The sequence below is a fragment of the Malus sylvestris genome, chromosome 8 (assembly GCF_916048215.2).
Source record: "Malus sylvestris chromosome 8, drMalSylv7.2, whole genome shotgun sequence".
Lineage (NCBI taxonomy): Eukaryota > Viridiplantae > Streptophyta > Magnoliopsida > Rosales > Rosaceae > Malus > Malus sylvestris.
The window spans coordinates 27510278-27528032 of NC_062267.1; the positions used below are offsets into that span (position 1 = coordinate 27510278).

General features: G+C 35.8%; 2 protein-coding genes across 3 annotated transcripts; one reads left to right on the forward strand and one right to left on the reverse strand.

Annotated features, from left to right (window-relative positions):
• The first annotated feature begins 1368 nt into the window (after positions 1–1368).
• Positions 1369–15240, forward strand: LOC126631018 (phosphatidylserine decarboxylase proenzyme 3-like). 2 transcript variants are annotated; one of them, XM_050301175.1, is made up of 21 exons: positions 1370–1651; positions 2068–2147; positions 2764–2788; positions 3698–3757; positions 4268–4336; positions 4476–4568; positions 4667–4717; positions 6453–6536; positions 6963–7054; positions 7960–8115; positions 8227–8311; positions 8994–9105; positions 9649–9749; positions 10022–10069; positions 10767–10913; positions 11911–12006; positions 12104–12178; positions 12288–12380; positions 13724–13810; positions 14472–14522; positions 14937–15240. In XM_050301175.1, exons 1-21 carry the CDS (start codon positions 1460–1462, stop codon positions 15081–15083), a joined length of 1944 nt encoding a protein of 647 aa, XP_050157132.1. In that variant the 5' UTR covers positions 1370–1459; the 3' UTR covers positions 15084–15240. The 2 variants fall into 2 exon arrangements, with proteins under 2 accessions (XP_050157133.1, XP_050157132.1); XM_050301176.1 differs by lacking the exons at positions 13724–13810; positions 14472–14522; positions 14937–15240 and adding an exon at positions 12705–12805 and having other exon boundaries at positions 1369–1651.
• Positions 15241–15408: 168 nt separating this feature from the next.
• LOC126631020 (cytochrome P450 736A117-like) lies at positions 15409–17252 on the reverse strand. The gene is made up of 2 exons (XM_050301177.1): positions 16209–17252; positions 15409–16125 (listed from the first exon to the last, which is right to left on the reverse strand). Exons 1-2 carry the CDS (start codon positions 17148–17150, stop codon positions 15514–15516), a joined length of 1554 nt encoding a protein of 517 aa, XP_050157134.1. The 5' UTR covers positions 17151–17252; the 3' UTR covers positions 15409–15513.
• Between the last annotated feature and the right edge of the window lie 503 nt (positions 17253–17755).

Sequence of the window (17755 nt, forward strand, 5' to 3'; positions counted from 1 at the left end):
GTGTTGCTCAGTTTTAATAGTTAGTTGATTTTCTCCATTTAATAAAGCTTGATCGCATTAAACTTAATGGGAAATTTGATATGTACATGGATTTTTTTAATACTATTTTATTTTTAGATTTATGTAATCGATGAGTTTGTAAATTGAATTTCTATATGATGTTTTTCAGAGATGAGTTTACATTCAAAGCTTTATATAAGATGTTTCATGTATGCGTATATATATATATATATATATATATATATATATATATATATATATATATATATATATAGCACACAGAAGAATATGTGTGTGTGTATAAGAATATATAAGAATTGATGTGCAGTGCACCCTCAATTTTAAAAAACAGCTCTTATGTGTAGAAGCGTGTGAAACAGGTCTTGTAATTTTCTAAAACATGTATGTGTTGCTGCACTGCTGTCGCGTAATGTAGTTTATAAATTACAGAAAAAAAAGAGTTGGACCCGTGGACCTGTCCTGAATCGGCTCGTTTCAAACGGACTGAGGTTAGGTCTGGTTCAAAAACTCAAAATCCTTCTATCCGGCCCATCCCGCTTCTTTACTGTTTAAAACGGATAAGGTCCAGTTTCTCCAAAATTGGGCCCGGCCTGGCCCGTGCCCCTGCTAATGCATATGTTGGAGCCTGAAAGAGGAGGACATTTTTCAATGTGCTTGGAATACGTGGTGGATGCCATACGTTGTTATACAAGTAGAGTAAAGATTTTTTTAAAGTGTTTATCCGTTTGTATAATGATACATGTCTTATGTGCCTGTATTTTAAACACACCAAAAAATCTCTAAGCGAGAGACCGAAAGGCCTGAAGGCTTTCAATATGCAGTTTACTCGTGGCTAAATTTAGCATTGATTCAATGTGGGCAAGTGGCTTATAACATTGAGTGGAGAATCGATTGGGCCCATTTACAAAAGTGGAAAAGCCTAAGCATAAGGATATTCCAATTACAAAAGAAACTTTTGCTCGCAGGCAAAGTGGCTGGATTTAGCACTGATTCAAAGTGGGCAAGTGGCTTATAACCTTGAGTGGAGATGGGGCCCACTGGGAAAAGTGCAAAAGAAAAGACCGGAAATATTTTTGTCCACCATTATAATTAATGCTTAACATTTTATTTATTACTGTTAGATGTAAGTATTTTTACTCACCATCATTTAATGTAATTAATGCTTAACATCTTATTTATTATTGTTAGATAAGTTTAAATTTCGAAATTCATGTAATATCAAAATTCAAACTCATTTAAAAATGATAAATAAAATAGTAAGTACTACATTAAATGATAATGAGCAAAAACTGTATTCCTAAGCAGAAGATATTCCAATTACAAAAGAAAGTTTTGCTCGCGGGTCGCATCCCATTATCGCAATTTGACCTTCTTTACGTCGGTCACTTATTATACCAGCAACCCAAAATTTAGAGAGAGAAAGAGGGGGAGAGAGAGAATGGGGCATGGAAGCTCGAAAGAAGAGAGTGAGAGCAGCCTTGCCGGGTCGGAGAAGTCTGCGAGGGGATCGCGTCGGTCTCGGCTGAAGCAGCGACTTCACCTTCACAGTCGTGCAAAGTCGGTGTCTCATCACAAACGCCTTGATGATGCCGGCGATTTCGCTGGAATTGCTCTGCTAACCCTCGTTCAGGTATATGCATATGTATATCTATAATATATATGCAGTGTATAAAATATCGGTATTTGTTGAAATATGGATATGCAAATTTGTAAAAATATCGACGGATATTGATATCGGTTGCTTTTCATGAAAATGAAGGAAAATTAAAATGAAACTTTAGCCATTGTCAAACATTAGTTTGAACGAATTAACAGATGTGACAGAAATATTGACGATACTTGTTCGATTTTAGCTTAAACTTAAAAGTTTCCGTGAAGTTTAGACTTCAATCCATTTCCATATTTTTCTCTGATTTTTTTTTTTGGATATTTCCATGGAAATATTTGATGTTTCCTCCTCCTTCTCTTCTTTTTCTTCTATTAACATTGATTAAAATTGGATTAACATTGATCTGGGCTGCTTAATTATCTGTGTTTCTTGCGCAGGCTGAAATGAAGTTCAAGGACAAGTGGCTTGCCTGTCTCGCTTTTGGGGAGCAAACCTTCCGTACCAACATCTCCCCTCAGTAATAATCCCATCTCCAACTTCTCTGTTTTTTTTCTTTTATTTTATGTACTTGTGTATTTCAAATTACTTTATATATATATATATATATAATTTTTGTTTTTTAATTAGCGGTAGGAGTATTGAACTAGATTAATCTAAACTACGGAGAGGGAAATTTGAACACGAGTTTAGTGCCCGCATATATTTTATTTTCATAAAACAACCAAAACAGCAGTACATAGGTATAAAAACAGCAGTAGCAGATGTATGGTCACGGACACGGATACAAGGATACGACACGATACGGGGATGCGTCAAATTAACAGGAAAAAAAATTGCTGTATGACCACTAGGGAATACGATACGACACAGGGATACAACAGGACATATACGAGGGGATACCATTGTGTACATGCATCGTCGCAGTACATAGATAAAAACACCAACATGGAAAGTCATTTAAAAAAGGAAGGAAACAAACAAGTACAAGACAGCTTCTGGTTGCAGAGCATTCAATTCTCTATATGCTACACAAATTCTTTCCTATGATATAATGTTATATTGTTCTTCAATAACATTTCGGCTTAATTCTGAACTTCGTGTATTAATTTGTTTTACTGGTGTTGGTGTTGCAGAACAGACAAGCCCGTCTGGAACTCTGTAAGTACCTGAAACCCAATACAGTATCTTATTACGGAAAAACACGCGTGCTTTGATCTGTTTTCTTAATCTTAAATTCTTAATGTATTGACTTAGTATCTGTGCAAAAAAGGCATGCTCATTGCTTAGGTGATGGTTGTTATACCGGTTTTGTCTAACTTTCCTTTTCAATGGAGTGCTTATGGATATCAGATGATTGTGTGTTTGATTGGTGTTCACTGAAGGCTGTTTATCTTTACTCTAGTAAAGCTATTGGGACATCTTTACACTTACGAGATTTAAACTAAAAGTCTTGCTACAAATACAGCTACACACAGCAGCCTTTGTCTTATATAGTTGTTTTTTACACTAACATTGCTCCCTCCAGGACAGTTTATATATCTTTTGTAGGATTTTATAGAGCCTCATTCATGGTTTAGGAACAAATGTCATTGCTGTTAATTACTATAGCAACAGTTGAATTGAAACATGGTGTCTATTGCGCTCCCTTTCTTCCTGTTAATTCTAAACTTGGAACAACAGTTCTTTTGGCACCCATGGTATGTTTTGCCTGCATGCTTGAGAATTATTTCGTATTTTTATTTTTGTCTTCTTTTGCTGGTTCTCCTTTCTATTTTTGTACAGTTTCCAATTATTCTTAATAGGGAAAATCATATATATGTCCTGTTTCCGATTTAAAAAAAAAAAACTACATACGGTTTTAGATTCTCCCTGCATTTTGTCTCCTTGGTTCTCAGATCTCCATATATTTTCTATTGTTTAATTTGTGATGTACAAGATGTTCAGATTGATTTTTGAATGATATTTTTTATGATAGGCCTGACACCCTTGTTATTATTAAGTAGTCTTTGTTTCTTGGTATGAGCTCTTGAGCTGAAAATGACCCTCTGCAACTCCTTTGATTTTCAGGAAAAGAAACTTCTTTTGGAAAAAAATGGGCCTCATGTTGCAAGGATCTCCATTTTCGAGGTATGCAGTAAGTTTATTTATTTACCGTAGTGTCCTGGAACACACAATTTCTTCCTTGGTAAGTATGGTATCATATGGCAAGGACAGATATGGCTGTGGTGTCTGGGACTGCACTGTGTCATAGAATTTGGAATGCTTTTTCACTTTTTTTTAAGAAGAAACGATAGAATTTTATTAAAACAACAGAAGGAATTACAACAAGTGGATAAGAAATCCACCAACTAGCAAAACTAGCTAAGAACTCTCAAGTAGGACTACTTTACAAGTAGGGGAACACAGCCTTACCCTTGCTTTGCAAAGAGGCTGTTTCCACGATGAAGCCGTGACCTTTCGGTCACAAAGGAGGAGCATTTCCGCTGCTAATACCATTTTGAGAATTTGCCTTGTGTACATGTCTGTGTTTACTTATGGCATGCCATGATTATTTCCTGCAGAATGCCATGGTGTTTTTTCTTGCTCTATTACAATTTGTGTATATTTTTCACTTATTCAAGTTATTATGCAATGCAGACGAATAAAATGTCCAGAAACAATCTGGTAGGATATTGTGAGATTGATCTACTTGAATTTCTAACCAGGGTGAGCTACCTTCTATGTTGCAATAACTCTCTCTCTCTCTCTCTCTCTCTCTCTGTCTCTCTCTTTCTCTTGTCTGTACCAGACTACCTCTCTCTCTCTCCCTCCCTCCGCTGAGCATAAAATGTTGTTGTTGTTGCAGGATTCAGATTCCAATTCTGAGACATTGGACTTGTTAAATCCATCAACATCAGACAAGATTGTCGGAAAAATTTGTGTTTCATGCTCTGTTGAGGTGTGCCATGTATAAATCTAGTTTCTTTGTATAAATCTAGTTTCTTTGATTAGTCAGTCTATTTAGGAGTAATAACACTTTGCTGGAAAATTTGACAGGACCCTATTGAAACAGAAAAGAGTTTTGCAAGGCGTATCTTATCTATAGTGGTATGTTCCAATTGCATATGTACTCATATATTAGAAAATGTTCTTAAATATTTTATTAACATCATTTGATCTTCACATTGACACATCTATGTTGATCTTAACAGTTCTGCTATATTCTACTTCTTGTCCACTATAACATTGCATGTAGTTAAGATATAGTTTCTACTGCACTGCATCACCTTGGGCTGAAGTTCTAATTATGCAGAAACTTTAGTGACATTAAAGTCTTTCCTTGATTGGAAAAGTGCACTCTAAGGTTACATGGAAGATAAACTTGATTCAGTGGTAATTTTGTGTAAATATTACTTCAACCACCTCATTAACGACCCATAGTTCAAAAAGTTAAAAGAAGCTCAAAGGTGCAATGACAAGCTTGGTTTATTGCTCATGAGAAAGTAGTGCTTTTGTTATTGAAAGGAAAGGAATAACATGTAAAAGAAAAAATAGAAAGGAATAACAGATATTTAATTCGGGGTTACTAATGGAGAAGCAGTGGACTTCTAATGGGACAGGATTATCATTTTTGTGGGGCTTTATTTCTAATGATTTTAGAGACTGGCCTTTCTTGTTGAATGTTGGGTGAGAGTCAGTAGAATTAGCTTATGTGTTGCTGTTTTTGGTTCTCTTTTTGTTTGAAGGATCATGCATTTCAAGTTTGTTACATTGTTTGATATTATTTCCTAGCCTGAATGGAAATATTTGGTTTCTTGAGTCTATTTTCTTGCATGTCTGTTTTCACTATATTAATTGAGGATCATAATGTTTGCATATCAAGCTGATCCATCATTTAAAAGGCCAAATTTCTCGCAACGTTCAATTTTGGCTTCAATAGTTTCTCATGGAAAGTCCTTTAGGATCCTCATATTATTCTCAGTTTTGGCCAAAGAATATCATGTTTTTCCAATTCTTTTCAAACATCTATTGTTTACAACCCATGCATATGGCCACATGAATGACGTTCATCTTTCTTTTGGAAGTTCAAGAGGATAATATATTGGGCCTGTTTGATAATATGTATTATTTGTTTTTTCAATTAATGACTCAGAGAGGTAGAGGAGATAAATACTAAAGATGAGAGAGGTGAGGTAGAGAGATTTTAGATGGGTTTTAGTTTTTGTTGTATACTTTACCATTATCTGTAATATATTTCTATAAATTTAGACCATCAAGTGAGACAGAGGCATGGCCAAACTGAGCCAAATGTGTGATTCAGTCCATACGGAGTACATTTGTCGAACTAGGCCTCACACTCGTATAAGTGCCTGCTATCCACCCTAAAACTTGTAATGGGTGGAGTGACCCAGGATCTTATATATTATCAAGCAACGCTTGGAATTTCAGATGCAAAACTTTATATTCTCAACATCTATTTTCTCTGATTTTTTCCCCAATTTTGATAATCCTTCTCAACTCTTTAATTGGAATATAAAAACATAAAAGGCAATAAAACAGAAACGTCATCAAACGAACCAATTTATGTGGGTATATATGATATAAGGGCTGCTGTAGTTTGGATTTCATTCATGAAATGTTAGGATGTTTAGTCTGTGTTTCTGTTGTTGGGCAGTCTAATTTCTGTTGTTTCTTTTTATAATGAATCCATGTTTTTTCTCTTTCCATTTTTAAGCTTTTATCGCCCGTAGTAATTGAAATATGATCTTGTCATATGTCATATTGATGCCTTGTATTCTTATGGCGTAAAGCTGAAGATTCTGAGATATTGTACTGTTCACAGGACTATAACGAAGATGGAAATCTTTCTTTCTCTGAATTTTCTGACTTAATTAATGCTTTCGGGAATCAAGTGGCAGCGAACAAGGTTTGGACTTACGTATTTATTTATATCTTTGTATCTATATTGCTATTTTCAAAATTTGTTTGAGATCTCTACTCGTGGACCTTATGGAGTTTGCATGGATGCTGTAATTTGCATTCAGCTAAACGAACACGTATATAACCATTTTTAATCCAATTGAGTTCATTTCAAGCTCACTGTAACACACTCAATACACATTTTTAATTTGTTCACGGGTCATGGCTCATCTGAGCCTAGCTCCTAAGTCTAAGTGCCTTTTGGTGTGTGCTTAAAAATTGGTTCTCAGTACATGAAACTAACATCCACAACTCTACATTTGGCCTCCAATTTCAGATGTCTTTGTTACTTTTGTGATACATTTTTAGGCCTGTCTGTCCTTTTCTTTTCCTTTGGTTCAATTGTCTCAGAAATGTCTTCCTTCCTTACTAGAAAGAGGAGATTTTTAAAGCTGCTGACAAGAACGGGGATGGTGTTGTTAGCATGGATGAATTGGCTGCCCTTCTTGCCATTCAACAAGAAAAGTAATGATACAAGTAGAAGTTAGAAGAGTTTTGAACCATGAATTGCTACTGTATATGTTACTATTTTGATCTCTTTGCATATCATCACACCTCAAAACAAGACAAAAAAATATCTCTAAGCCTATGCAGTGTTGAAAATGTGAATTTTATTATTTTTCAGCTTCCATGGCTGTCAACATATGTCCATTTGGGGTTATATGTCATACTTATAGTTGTTGTATGTTTATCAGACGAGAATAAAAAATCTGTAGGTTTTATACTGTTTTTAAGTTTTGGAGAAAATTCCCTTAGAAAAGTTTATTGAATTGTTGTTTGATAGGTTTTAGAAAAATACTTCTTAGTTTTCCTTACATTTAAAAAAAATTATGCGTACTTCTGTTTGGAATGGCTTCAACTCAACATTAGATCTAGGAAGAAGAATTATTTGACAAAACTAGAGGCTATGCTCATGTCGTGGAAAAGGTTAGCTCATAAGGGTAATTTCTATTGAAACAAACTTAGACTAATTAAAAGAATGAAAGAATTTCCAGCTTAGGAAACTATTGTCCATTCAAAGAAAATGGGCCTTACTTGTTTTGTTGCCAACTTCAATTGCTATTATGTTTAACACGAATACGACTTGAGACCATTGGTCAGCACATTCTTGTTGGGCTTGTGAGAAAAATTATGGCTAACTGCTCCTAAATTAGTTTGGCCCATCGATTATGTACTTTGGAAACAGTTTTATAATTCTTACAATTTAGGTTCTTTCTTACTATTACCCTTTTTTATGCCAGACCTAAGTTTTCATTTTATTTATTTTATACCATGATTTTCAGTTTAATTTAAATGCAACTTGTTTGAATGTAGAATTTCCCTTTAGTTCTCATTCTTGAGAAGATGAATAAAACTATTTTGCTTTTCAGGGAACCACTAATGAATTGCTGTCCTGTTTGTGGTGAGACTCTTGAAGTCTCTGATAAGCTGAACTACATGATCCATTTGACCCTTTGTTTCGATGAGGGGACTGGAAAACAGGTCATGACTGGAGGATTTTTGACCGATAAACAGGCTTCTTATGGGTAATAATCTTGTCATATTAACAGGCTTCTTATTGTTGGTGATTCATTTCAGTTGAGTGGATATATCAGTCTGTGCTATACTTGGTATACTAAGGTCATACGTATCTGTAGGTGGATGTTTAAACTCAGTGAATGGGCCCATGTTTCATCTTATGACATTGGTTTAAACTCTGGATCGAGTGCTGCTCATATTGTGGTATACTTTCTTGGTTTAGCTTACTTTTAGATCTGCTAAAGGTTAGATAGATATTTATTGTTTTTTTCGTTTTAAATATGAATCCCTTTCCATAATGGTATTCATGCTTGAGGTTTTTAGTTGCGACACCGTTCAGACTTTCTCCCTTGCATTGTATATCTGCCTTGCCCTGCCCTTCCCTTGATGTTGTATGTTTTGTAGACTATGTTTTAGCCGAAACGACAAATTGAAAGTTTAAAATGATGCACAAGTGACGAGAGACGGACATGTTCAAACCTTATATTTTGCATGAGTTGAATGAACTCAAGTCTTGTTTGTTCGATTATGAAATGTTTTCATAAGATCTTAACAGTACCACAAGAATGGAACCTCTAGTGTTGAGGTGTTGAATGTTAATGATGTGTTTGCTATTGTTTTTTAATTATATGGATCACTTTCCGTGTTGGCAAGTTCAAATAATTAGAGCATCCAACCCAAAACCAGTTGCATGATATAATAAAAAATTGATCATATTACCAGAGAGCTTAACTGGTATGCATCATAGTGGTTGTTAACCTGGTAAATTTGTTCATTTTTCTCCTCTAGTGTGCCATTGAAGCATTGTAGATGTGATTCAATCTGCTATGTTCCAAAATGTAATTCTTTTTTACTTTATTTTTCCATTAACAGTTTATTGCTTCAGGTATTTGATCGGAGGACAAAGAGACTTGTGGAAGAACTGATAGATGAAAAGATTGTTTTGTCTATGAGAGCTATTTACCAGTCAAAACTAGGGCTTGGCCTTTTGGATACAGGTCTGTATTAATTTGAAAATGTAAATACGTGTTGTATCTAATGAAGATGCAGAGGATGTGTTGTGACTCACGAGCACCTTCCTCTTATCTCAATTGACATCTTGTATTACTCAATAAATTCCTTAGGACCATTGACCTTATTTACCTTCCATCTTTTCTATCAACAATGTCAGCTTCCTTATCCTCTAATAAGTGCAATTTGTTTTTAATTGCTTTTGATTTAAGTTCAATAATCTGATATTAACAACTATAGTTTCAGTTTGCTCATGGTCTTTACCCATGGCCGTGGGGACAGGTTGGTTGTAACTTGTAGCTACGAACACTATCATTATATCTACCCACGCTAAATCTACTTTCACAGGAGACTTGTGGCTTTGAACTGACCGTCAATTGCCTATCCAAATAATAATAATAATAATAGTTCCTAACTTTTAGAGTTCTTTTGCTAGCTAGCAGCAGGTTTTAGTTTCTCTGAATTCTTTGGTCTCTTTTTAGTTTTTATTAACCTTATTTTTATTAATATGGTTCACCAATTTAATGCAGGGGCAAAGGAGCTCCTGCAGAGCATCTCTGAAAAGCAAGGGAGGAAAATGAACTCAGTTGAATCTGCTAAAGATATACCAAAATTTGTCGAATTTTTTAAGGCATGACACTTTTGTTAGAATAACATTCTTATTAATCTGTTATGAACTTTTTTGAATATGCGGCAATACATGGAAAAGACTGGGTTGTGTGTGCGATGCAGTAGCTACAACATTCTCATCACTGGAAACCCAAAATTAAGCTCTCTATTTGATCAGATGTTCTTTCCTTTTGAACTGTTTTTTATCAGTAATGCTCAAGTTCGAATAATGTTATTGTACGTTCATGCTAAGCTGAAGCGACATCCATTTGATGAAGTTTAACTATTTTGTAGGATCAAATCAATTTGGCTGATGTTAAGCACCCTCTGGAACATTTTAAGGTAGGCTGGGGCTTTGGAATCGGATGAAATTCATCATGTTTACCTATGTATTAAAACAGTTCATTCTTGTTTGGCTAATTGATGCATTCTTCACTTTGGTTTAATATGTTTGACCAAATGTATCAAGGGGGTGTTCATGTTTTTCCGCTAAGCTGAAGTTGCATAAAGATGCGTTAGCAGCCCTAACACAAGGCAACAGGATGCCTATATGAATAACTCTTACATATTAGTTGATTTGCAACCTCTTTTTCATTACTATTTCATACTTTATAAATTACCTTATGTTTTATTTCTGCATATTCAGTTCCCCACATGCATGTGCTTTCCTACCTTTATATGTGCCGAGTCAGTGAAAAAAATAACGTACCCTTTTTTGAGTCTACTTTAGTGTTCCCAGTTCCCCATGAATGGCCTTTCTTCACCCCCGCTAGTTTTTTCCAGTTGGCATGCAGGTGAATGCTGGTCTGTTGGGTGTCCTCTATTGTTTTTATAAATCCTGGACTCAAAAGCTGAAGTTTTTGTATTTTGTAATTTTTATGTATTTTCTTTTCTCTTTAACAGATTGGCTGTTGGATCTAGTTTAGTTTCTTTTTGCTTGTGAAATATTCTTACTTTTGCTGGAACGTTTGACATTTGACGTATTCCTTTACATTGTCAAGATGATAAACATCTCTAATTTCTGAATTTTTGCATGTAGACATTTAATGAATTTTTTGTGAGAGAGTTAAAGCCTGGAGCAAGACCAATTGCCTGTATGGATAGAGATGACGTTGCCGTATGTGCTGCGGATAGCCGTCTTATGGCATTTAAATCTGTTGATGAAAGCCTGAGATTTTGGATTAAGGTTATTTTTATCATTTTTACTTGAATTCTTGTTGATGACTTCATTATTTTCTCAAGATTTTTTGGTGCTTGTCTCTTCTTAGTTCCGGGAATTGAATTACATAATTATTTAATTTGAAAGCACGAAAGATGGAATTTAAATGATAAATGTGAACCCTTATTCAACTCAACCCTTATTCACTACCTTCTCAGAGACCTAAGATTATAAGGAGCTTGTCTAGAAATATTAATATACCAATGCAAATTATGCAATAAAGATATAGATTCTAATCATATATCTTTGTTCTGCCACTTCGCCTTCAATTGGTTAAAATAATGATTATTCATGTATTCATACTGTTAGAGTACCCAAGTATTGAGTGTTTGAGTACCCAAGATGTTACTGTATCATGCAGTGAAACCACCTCAAGTTGTTCAAATTGATTCATGTGTTTTGTCCAGTCTGGTCATTGAGTGGTTGAGTACCCAAGTATTGAACACATCACTTAATGAAAACATCAATTTGTGGGAGCACAAATCTTACATAGGTTAGAATTCTGATCTAACTTCTGAAAATAACTTACATTAACTAATCTTGAAGGTTACAACGATTCTGGTGTAGCCTCTGTATTGACATCTCTTCAGAAAGCAAGAAAGTTTGAGAGGCTAGGTCTTTCGAATTACGATTGCATGCCTTTACGTTATGTGAAAACGATAATTATATTCCCCTTAGAGTATTCCAGAAGATTGGAATCCTTTAGGAAGGAAATGCTAATGGAAGTCGAATTGTTTGTCAAGATTTGTAGATATTATTTTGTTTTATTTGGGGATGAGTCAACTTTATTGCTAACAAATAATAGAACTACAAGGAGCATAGCAAATGTGTTAAAATTAATAGGTCTGTTGGGTAATATTTCTTTTATATTTGGAGCTGTAATTTACTTATTATGCTTCTTAATTTTGTTCTTTATGTATTTCTGATTCTATTTTCTTGGTTTTTTTTCTTTAAATATTTTTAGGGTCGAAAGTTTTCAATTCATGGGCTTTTGGGGAAGGATCAATGTTCCAGTGGTTTTATTGATGGATCGTTGGTAATATTTCGTTTGGCACCGCAGGTATTTGTTATACTGTGCTTTGATTATCTTGTACTATGAAGTTGAACTTTGCATTATCTGATTTATATTTGATATTAATCGTCTCTTATGGTTTCAGGATTATCATCGCTTCCATTTTCCTGTTTCTGGAACTATTCAGAAGATTGTAAATATACCTGGATGCTTATATACAGTATGTGATTGTAGATGATAGATATGACATGTTGGAAATCCTTGATTTGTCTTTTCTACAGATTTCCTTTTTTATTTTCCCTTAAAGTTTTTCCTTTCTCCTTTTTCAGGTTAACCCCATAGCTGTCAATAGCAAGTATTGTAATGTATTCACCGAGAATAAGCGAGTAGTATCAATTATATCAACTGCAGAATTTGGAAAGGTTTGTTTCTACAATCATTTATATTTCCAAACTGTCAATTTCATTTCTGTTCACATAAAGTGTTCTCTTGGACATTAAGTAGTGATACATGCTCAGTCTATTCTGCTTATAAAAATGAGTTATATTGGTGCCTTAGGATGAAAAACTTCGACCGAAACTTTGAAATATCAGTCAATGTTTTTCGGCAGTGATGACACAAACATAGATGGAAGGTGGACCATTGCATCCTGTTGCCAGTCTTGGTGGAAATCTGAAAATTCCAATTTTTCCACATGATGGAATGTATTGTATCTAGGAAGATTTTTGAGCTGTTTAAATGTGCAGGGTGCGTTATGCCGGATTCATCATGTGGGTGTGTGGTTGGTGCACGCCATGTTTAGAAAGTAGTTTACAGAAAAAAAAAAAAGAAAAAAAGAAAAGTAAAACAAGGGACGATACAAAAGCAACCGCTTTCATGTGAACCAGCTGGAGAGAGCAATTTTTGGACTACAGATCCAGGAGACAATTTTCAATTTACTCGGCAAAAATTCGCCCATAAAACGTGGCTTGGGTTGGACTATATATAGCTTAATTAAAATGTGGATCCACAAAAGAGTTGGCCTTAATGAAGATGTGAGTCCATCAAATTGTTAGCTTACAAATATTACTTAAAGTAGGTTAAGCTTAAATAAGTATTATCAAAGATAGCATTTAATTCCAAAAATTGCTTGCACAATGATAGTTAAGATTCAATGCCATATTGTATCCTTGGGATTCCATTTTTAAGATTTTTACATTTTTAATTGATGGATTATGAATTGGTTTAGCATTTTCTAAAGGGTTCATTCAAGATTTTCATCTTTTAAAAATTTTCTTTCGCTTGAATTTTTTCATTACTACCAGTATTTGCTGTAAAATCTGACTACCAATTCTTTCACTGACATTGACATTCTCAACCTCTAGCTAACATCTACTAAAAATATCTGACTACCTAGTGTTGCAATGCTGTTTGAATTCTAGAAAAGTAGAAGCATTCAGACTTGTTTCTTCAATGGTCAATTTCACTTGGAAATTGGGCTGTGCTATTATAATTTAAATATTTATTTCCTGTCACAGTGAAGTGCGTTCATTTGTGTTGGACAAAATCAGTGCTTTTTTGCTTTCCTGATTAAGAAGAGATGTATTTTTCTTGAGTAGTACTATTACCGACTCAGTAATATTAACGGTCTTATCTTTTTGCATTACAAAATGGATGTTTTATAAGTTTTCTGTACTTACTATTGCAGTGCCAATAGCAGTAATGTAATTGTTTTGATCATCTTTTTTTTTTTTTTTTTTTTTTTTTTTTTTTTTTCTTTCTGCAGGTGGCTTTTGTTGCAATTGGTGCGACTATGGTTGGCAGCGTTACCTTTTCAAAGAAGGAGGGGGACCATATTAAAAAAGGAGAAGAGGTTAAGATTCAATTTTTGAATTATTTTTCTTTTGCTTTGGACTTTGGAGTAGATGTTAACTATAGTCCTTGAAAACTTACCTGATTCTTCTGTCACAGCCTGTTAGTTTTTCTGTAATTTCAAGGGTTAAAAAATGTCTACTTGCATCATATATAATTGCCCAGCCTATCACCCTCCACTTTCCTTCTCCTATTTCCCCAAAATTGGAGATTAACTTCAATTTGAGATGAAAAAGTGGTTTACAACTTCAAACGGGAGAAGAAAATGAGAGGTGAGAGGCTAGAGAATTTATATAACATGAGTGGATATTTGTAACCCTAAGTTTTGACCCAAAGAAAAAACACTGACGCAAGGACCAAAGTGACGATTAAATGTTGGATGACTATGCAAGGAACTTGTAGTGGTTTAGAGCGTTTACCTCTGCACTCAAGGTCCCTATGTTCAAATCGCCAATAAAAATAAAAACTGTTGGATGACTCTCTGGAATTCAAAAATGGACCAATGTTAGAATCGGGTAATGGTTGAGAGAATATAACTACCTTTTACTCTATTTTATACATGTATATGATTGTACTTCACACATACAACTTCACACAGAAATAATGTGCTGATGTGCACTGTCCTTGTTTCTTATTGACATTTATGTTCACTCAATTTGCAGTTTGGCTATTTCTCATTTGGTGGAAGCACCGTAATTTGCGTTTTTGAAAAGGTTGGTATAATGATTGAAAAGGTGTTGGATGCGGATGTAAACATTGTTGCATCACTATTCTTCTCCTGTTTTAACCTATTATCAGATAATTGACATGCCTAGCTTTTCTTCTTGTTTCGGTTGCTTTTGAGTCTTTGACACAGATGGGGAGTAGTTTTGGGATTGTGCGAAGAGTTGAGAGAAATTGATTTTGGCTTTTAAAAATTTTCCGGGTAGATGTGTTAGGTAGGTATGCGGGCGAGATGGGTATTTTCTAGTGCGAATAGAAGCTCTCCTAATTTAAAAATTAGGTGGTAAATCGTCGTAAGTTTGCTGTTTATGATTTATGGTGTCATGCAAGCTTATATCGGACTTTAACTGCTAGAAATGATTATTTCCATCTGGCTTATGTTGTGGGATGTTAACTATATGCAGGATGCCATTGAGATAGACGAGGACCTCCTATCAAACAGTGCGAGATCACTGGAGACGTTGGTTTCGGTTGGGATGAAGTTAGGCGTGCCCAAGAAACAAGCCAAGACTGGGTTGCCGAACTTGGAAAAATGTGTGTTGCAAGATTGAGAGGGCTAGTTCTTGTATGCTCTGTTTCCGTATTCATGGTGCTGGACTAGGATTTCAGCGTACTCGACCGGTATTTGTAGTCTTGTAATAAGGATGGTTTAAAGGAACTGGTTGATGTGAATTCGATTCATCATAATAAAGCTGTGTATCTTATCAATTCGAGTTGCTTATTTTTGTGAATACAAATTGATGCTCAACGAAAATGAAAGCATATGAACGCAAGTTATAAACCATTGCGAGGGTTACTAAACCGAATCGTAGTTAATCACTTGTATCGACCGAGGCATTCTCGTCTGATTGTCGATTAAACTAAAACATGCTCCACTCACTGTGAACCTTGTATGATCCAGTGCAAAATATTTTACACGTGCATATAACAACAAAGTCTTATCTTATTAATTCCGGATGCGCCTGCACAAACGCATAACTTTCAGCAAGAATATGGAATAGCTACTGCTTTTAGAGGATACTTTCTATGGACAGTCGCACCCGTGGATTCCGTCATGTCTAGGTCCTCCCCTCTTGCACCACCAGGCAATGCCCAATCAAACTTGTGGACTAAATTTGCCAAAGCAATCTCTTTAACAGCCACAGCAAACTGAATTCCGGGGCAACCCCGTCTGCCAGCCCCAAACGGAATTAATTCGAAGTCCTTCCCTTTATAATCTATGTCACTACTCAAAAACCTTTCCGGCTCGAACTCCTCTGGGTTGTTGTATGACTTGGGATCTCTTCCAATCTGCCAAGCATTCACTATAACTTGTGTGTTGGCCTTAATGTCGTAACCGTTGATTTTAACATCTTGGGTTGACATCCTGGGCAACAGTAGCGGAAATGGAGGATGTAAGCGAAGAGACTCCTTAATCACTGCCTTCAAGTAGTGCATTCCGACTAAATCATCCTCCGTTATGTCTGTTTTGTTTCCGACTATTCCCCGTATCTCGTTCTGCAATTTTTTCATTACTCTGGGATGCCTTAAAAGCTCAGACATTGTCCACTCTAGGGCTGTAGATGTTGTATCAGTGCCAGCCGAAAACATATCCTGCAAGAGTATTCATTGAACTATAAAATCAAGTTTTAATGCTTTATGTCACACATACAGCAGTAAGAGAGAATGTTCATTACCAAGGTGATGGCTTTGATGCAAACTCGATCGAGAGGAATAGGAAGCACGTTTTCTTTCTGAAGGGAAAGCAAAACGTCCACAAGATCCTTTTCGTCATCGTTCTTGACATGATCATCGCCATCCATATGCTTTTGAACAACTGTCTCTAAGAAGTCATCATATCGTTTAGCGAGATCATCTTGCTTAGCATCCAAACCATTGAGACGTGAGCACCAAGAAAGCCATGGGATGTAGTCACCAATATTGATGCGTGACATTATCTCCGTCAATTCCACGGTAAGCCCCTTAAACATCTTCCCATCTTCGTCACCATCGCTGTACTTGGTCCCAAGTGTAATTCTAGAGATAACATCATTAGTAAGCGTCAGAAAGATTTCGCTTAAATTAGAAACTGACGATGTAGTTGACGTCGATTGCTTCATGATGTTTTTGATCATGGAGTTGGCTTCCTCTTCTCTCACTGTGCGAAAAGAGCGAACCTTTTTTCTGCTCAGAAGATTTAACACACATATGCCCTTGACCTGCCTCCAATACTCGCCATAAGGCGCCGATGCCACGTCTTTGAAGTCGTAGAGAAATTTCTTAAAGAAGGTGATCTTGGGTCTGCTGGAGAATGCGATGTCATGGGTCTTCATGACCTCAGAGGCAGCCTCAGCCGACGAGACCACCAGGACTGGCATGCTTCCAAAATGGAGCATCATGAAAGGCCCGTGGCGTTGAGCTAAAGCTCCAAGTGAGCGATGAGGGTACAACCCAAGCTGGTGAAGGTTCCCGATGACAGGCAGCTTTCGAGGAGAAGGTGGCGATGAGTTTGGTGTGGAGGTGAAGGACCATTTGTATATGAGGATGAGGAAAATGGCCACTAGTAGGAAATATTTGAAGGAAAATGGTTGCAGTAAGCATGATAGGGTTTCAGTTATTATTTTCATCAACTCCACCATTTTCTTTTCTGTTAATCTCTTCTCCGTCTTCCCTAACCTACAGACAATATATATAAGATCGATCGGGCTCCGACCTTCGACGAAAGAGGTTGGACAGCAATTATCAAAGGAAAAAGAATAAAGTAACACAATAATAATAATCTGTATTGTAGAAATAGACTGAATAAACAAACAAATTACCAGATCAATTTTAATCAAGGAAGCCATAAAATGCGGGAAACCTGGTCGAAACTATTTATTTATGAATTTTGCATTTGTTTTCTGAGAATGACAGCTCACGGACCAATAATTATTCTTTCCAATATTGATTAATTTGTTTTCAACACAATACGTTAGAAATGAAGCAAAACTTATTTATTGATATCTCCGATAAGTTACAAATATGTACATATACATAAGTCAAAAAGAACAAACAAGAGGGAGCCTTCACAAAGGTTGCTTAGGAGAAGTCTCAGCAGTCGGTAGAGCCCCAGAAAGAGAAGGCACCAGAGGGGGATCATTCGGAGCCTCAGTACTGGACAGAACCCTAGAAGGAGGAGGCATCGGAGGTTGATCATTTGGAGCTTCATTATGCGGTACAGCCCCAGAAGACGAAGGCAATAAAT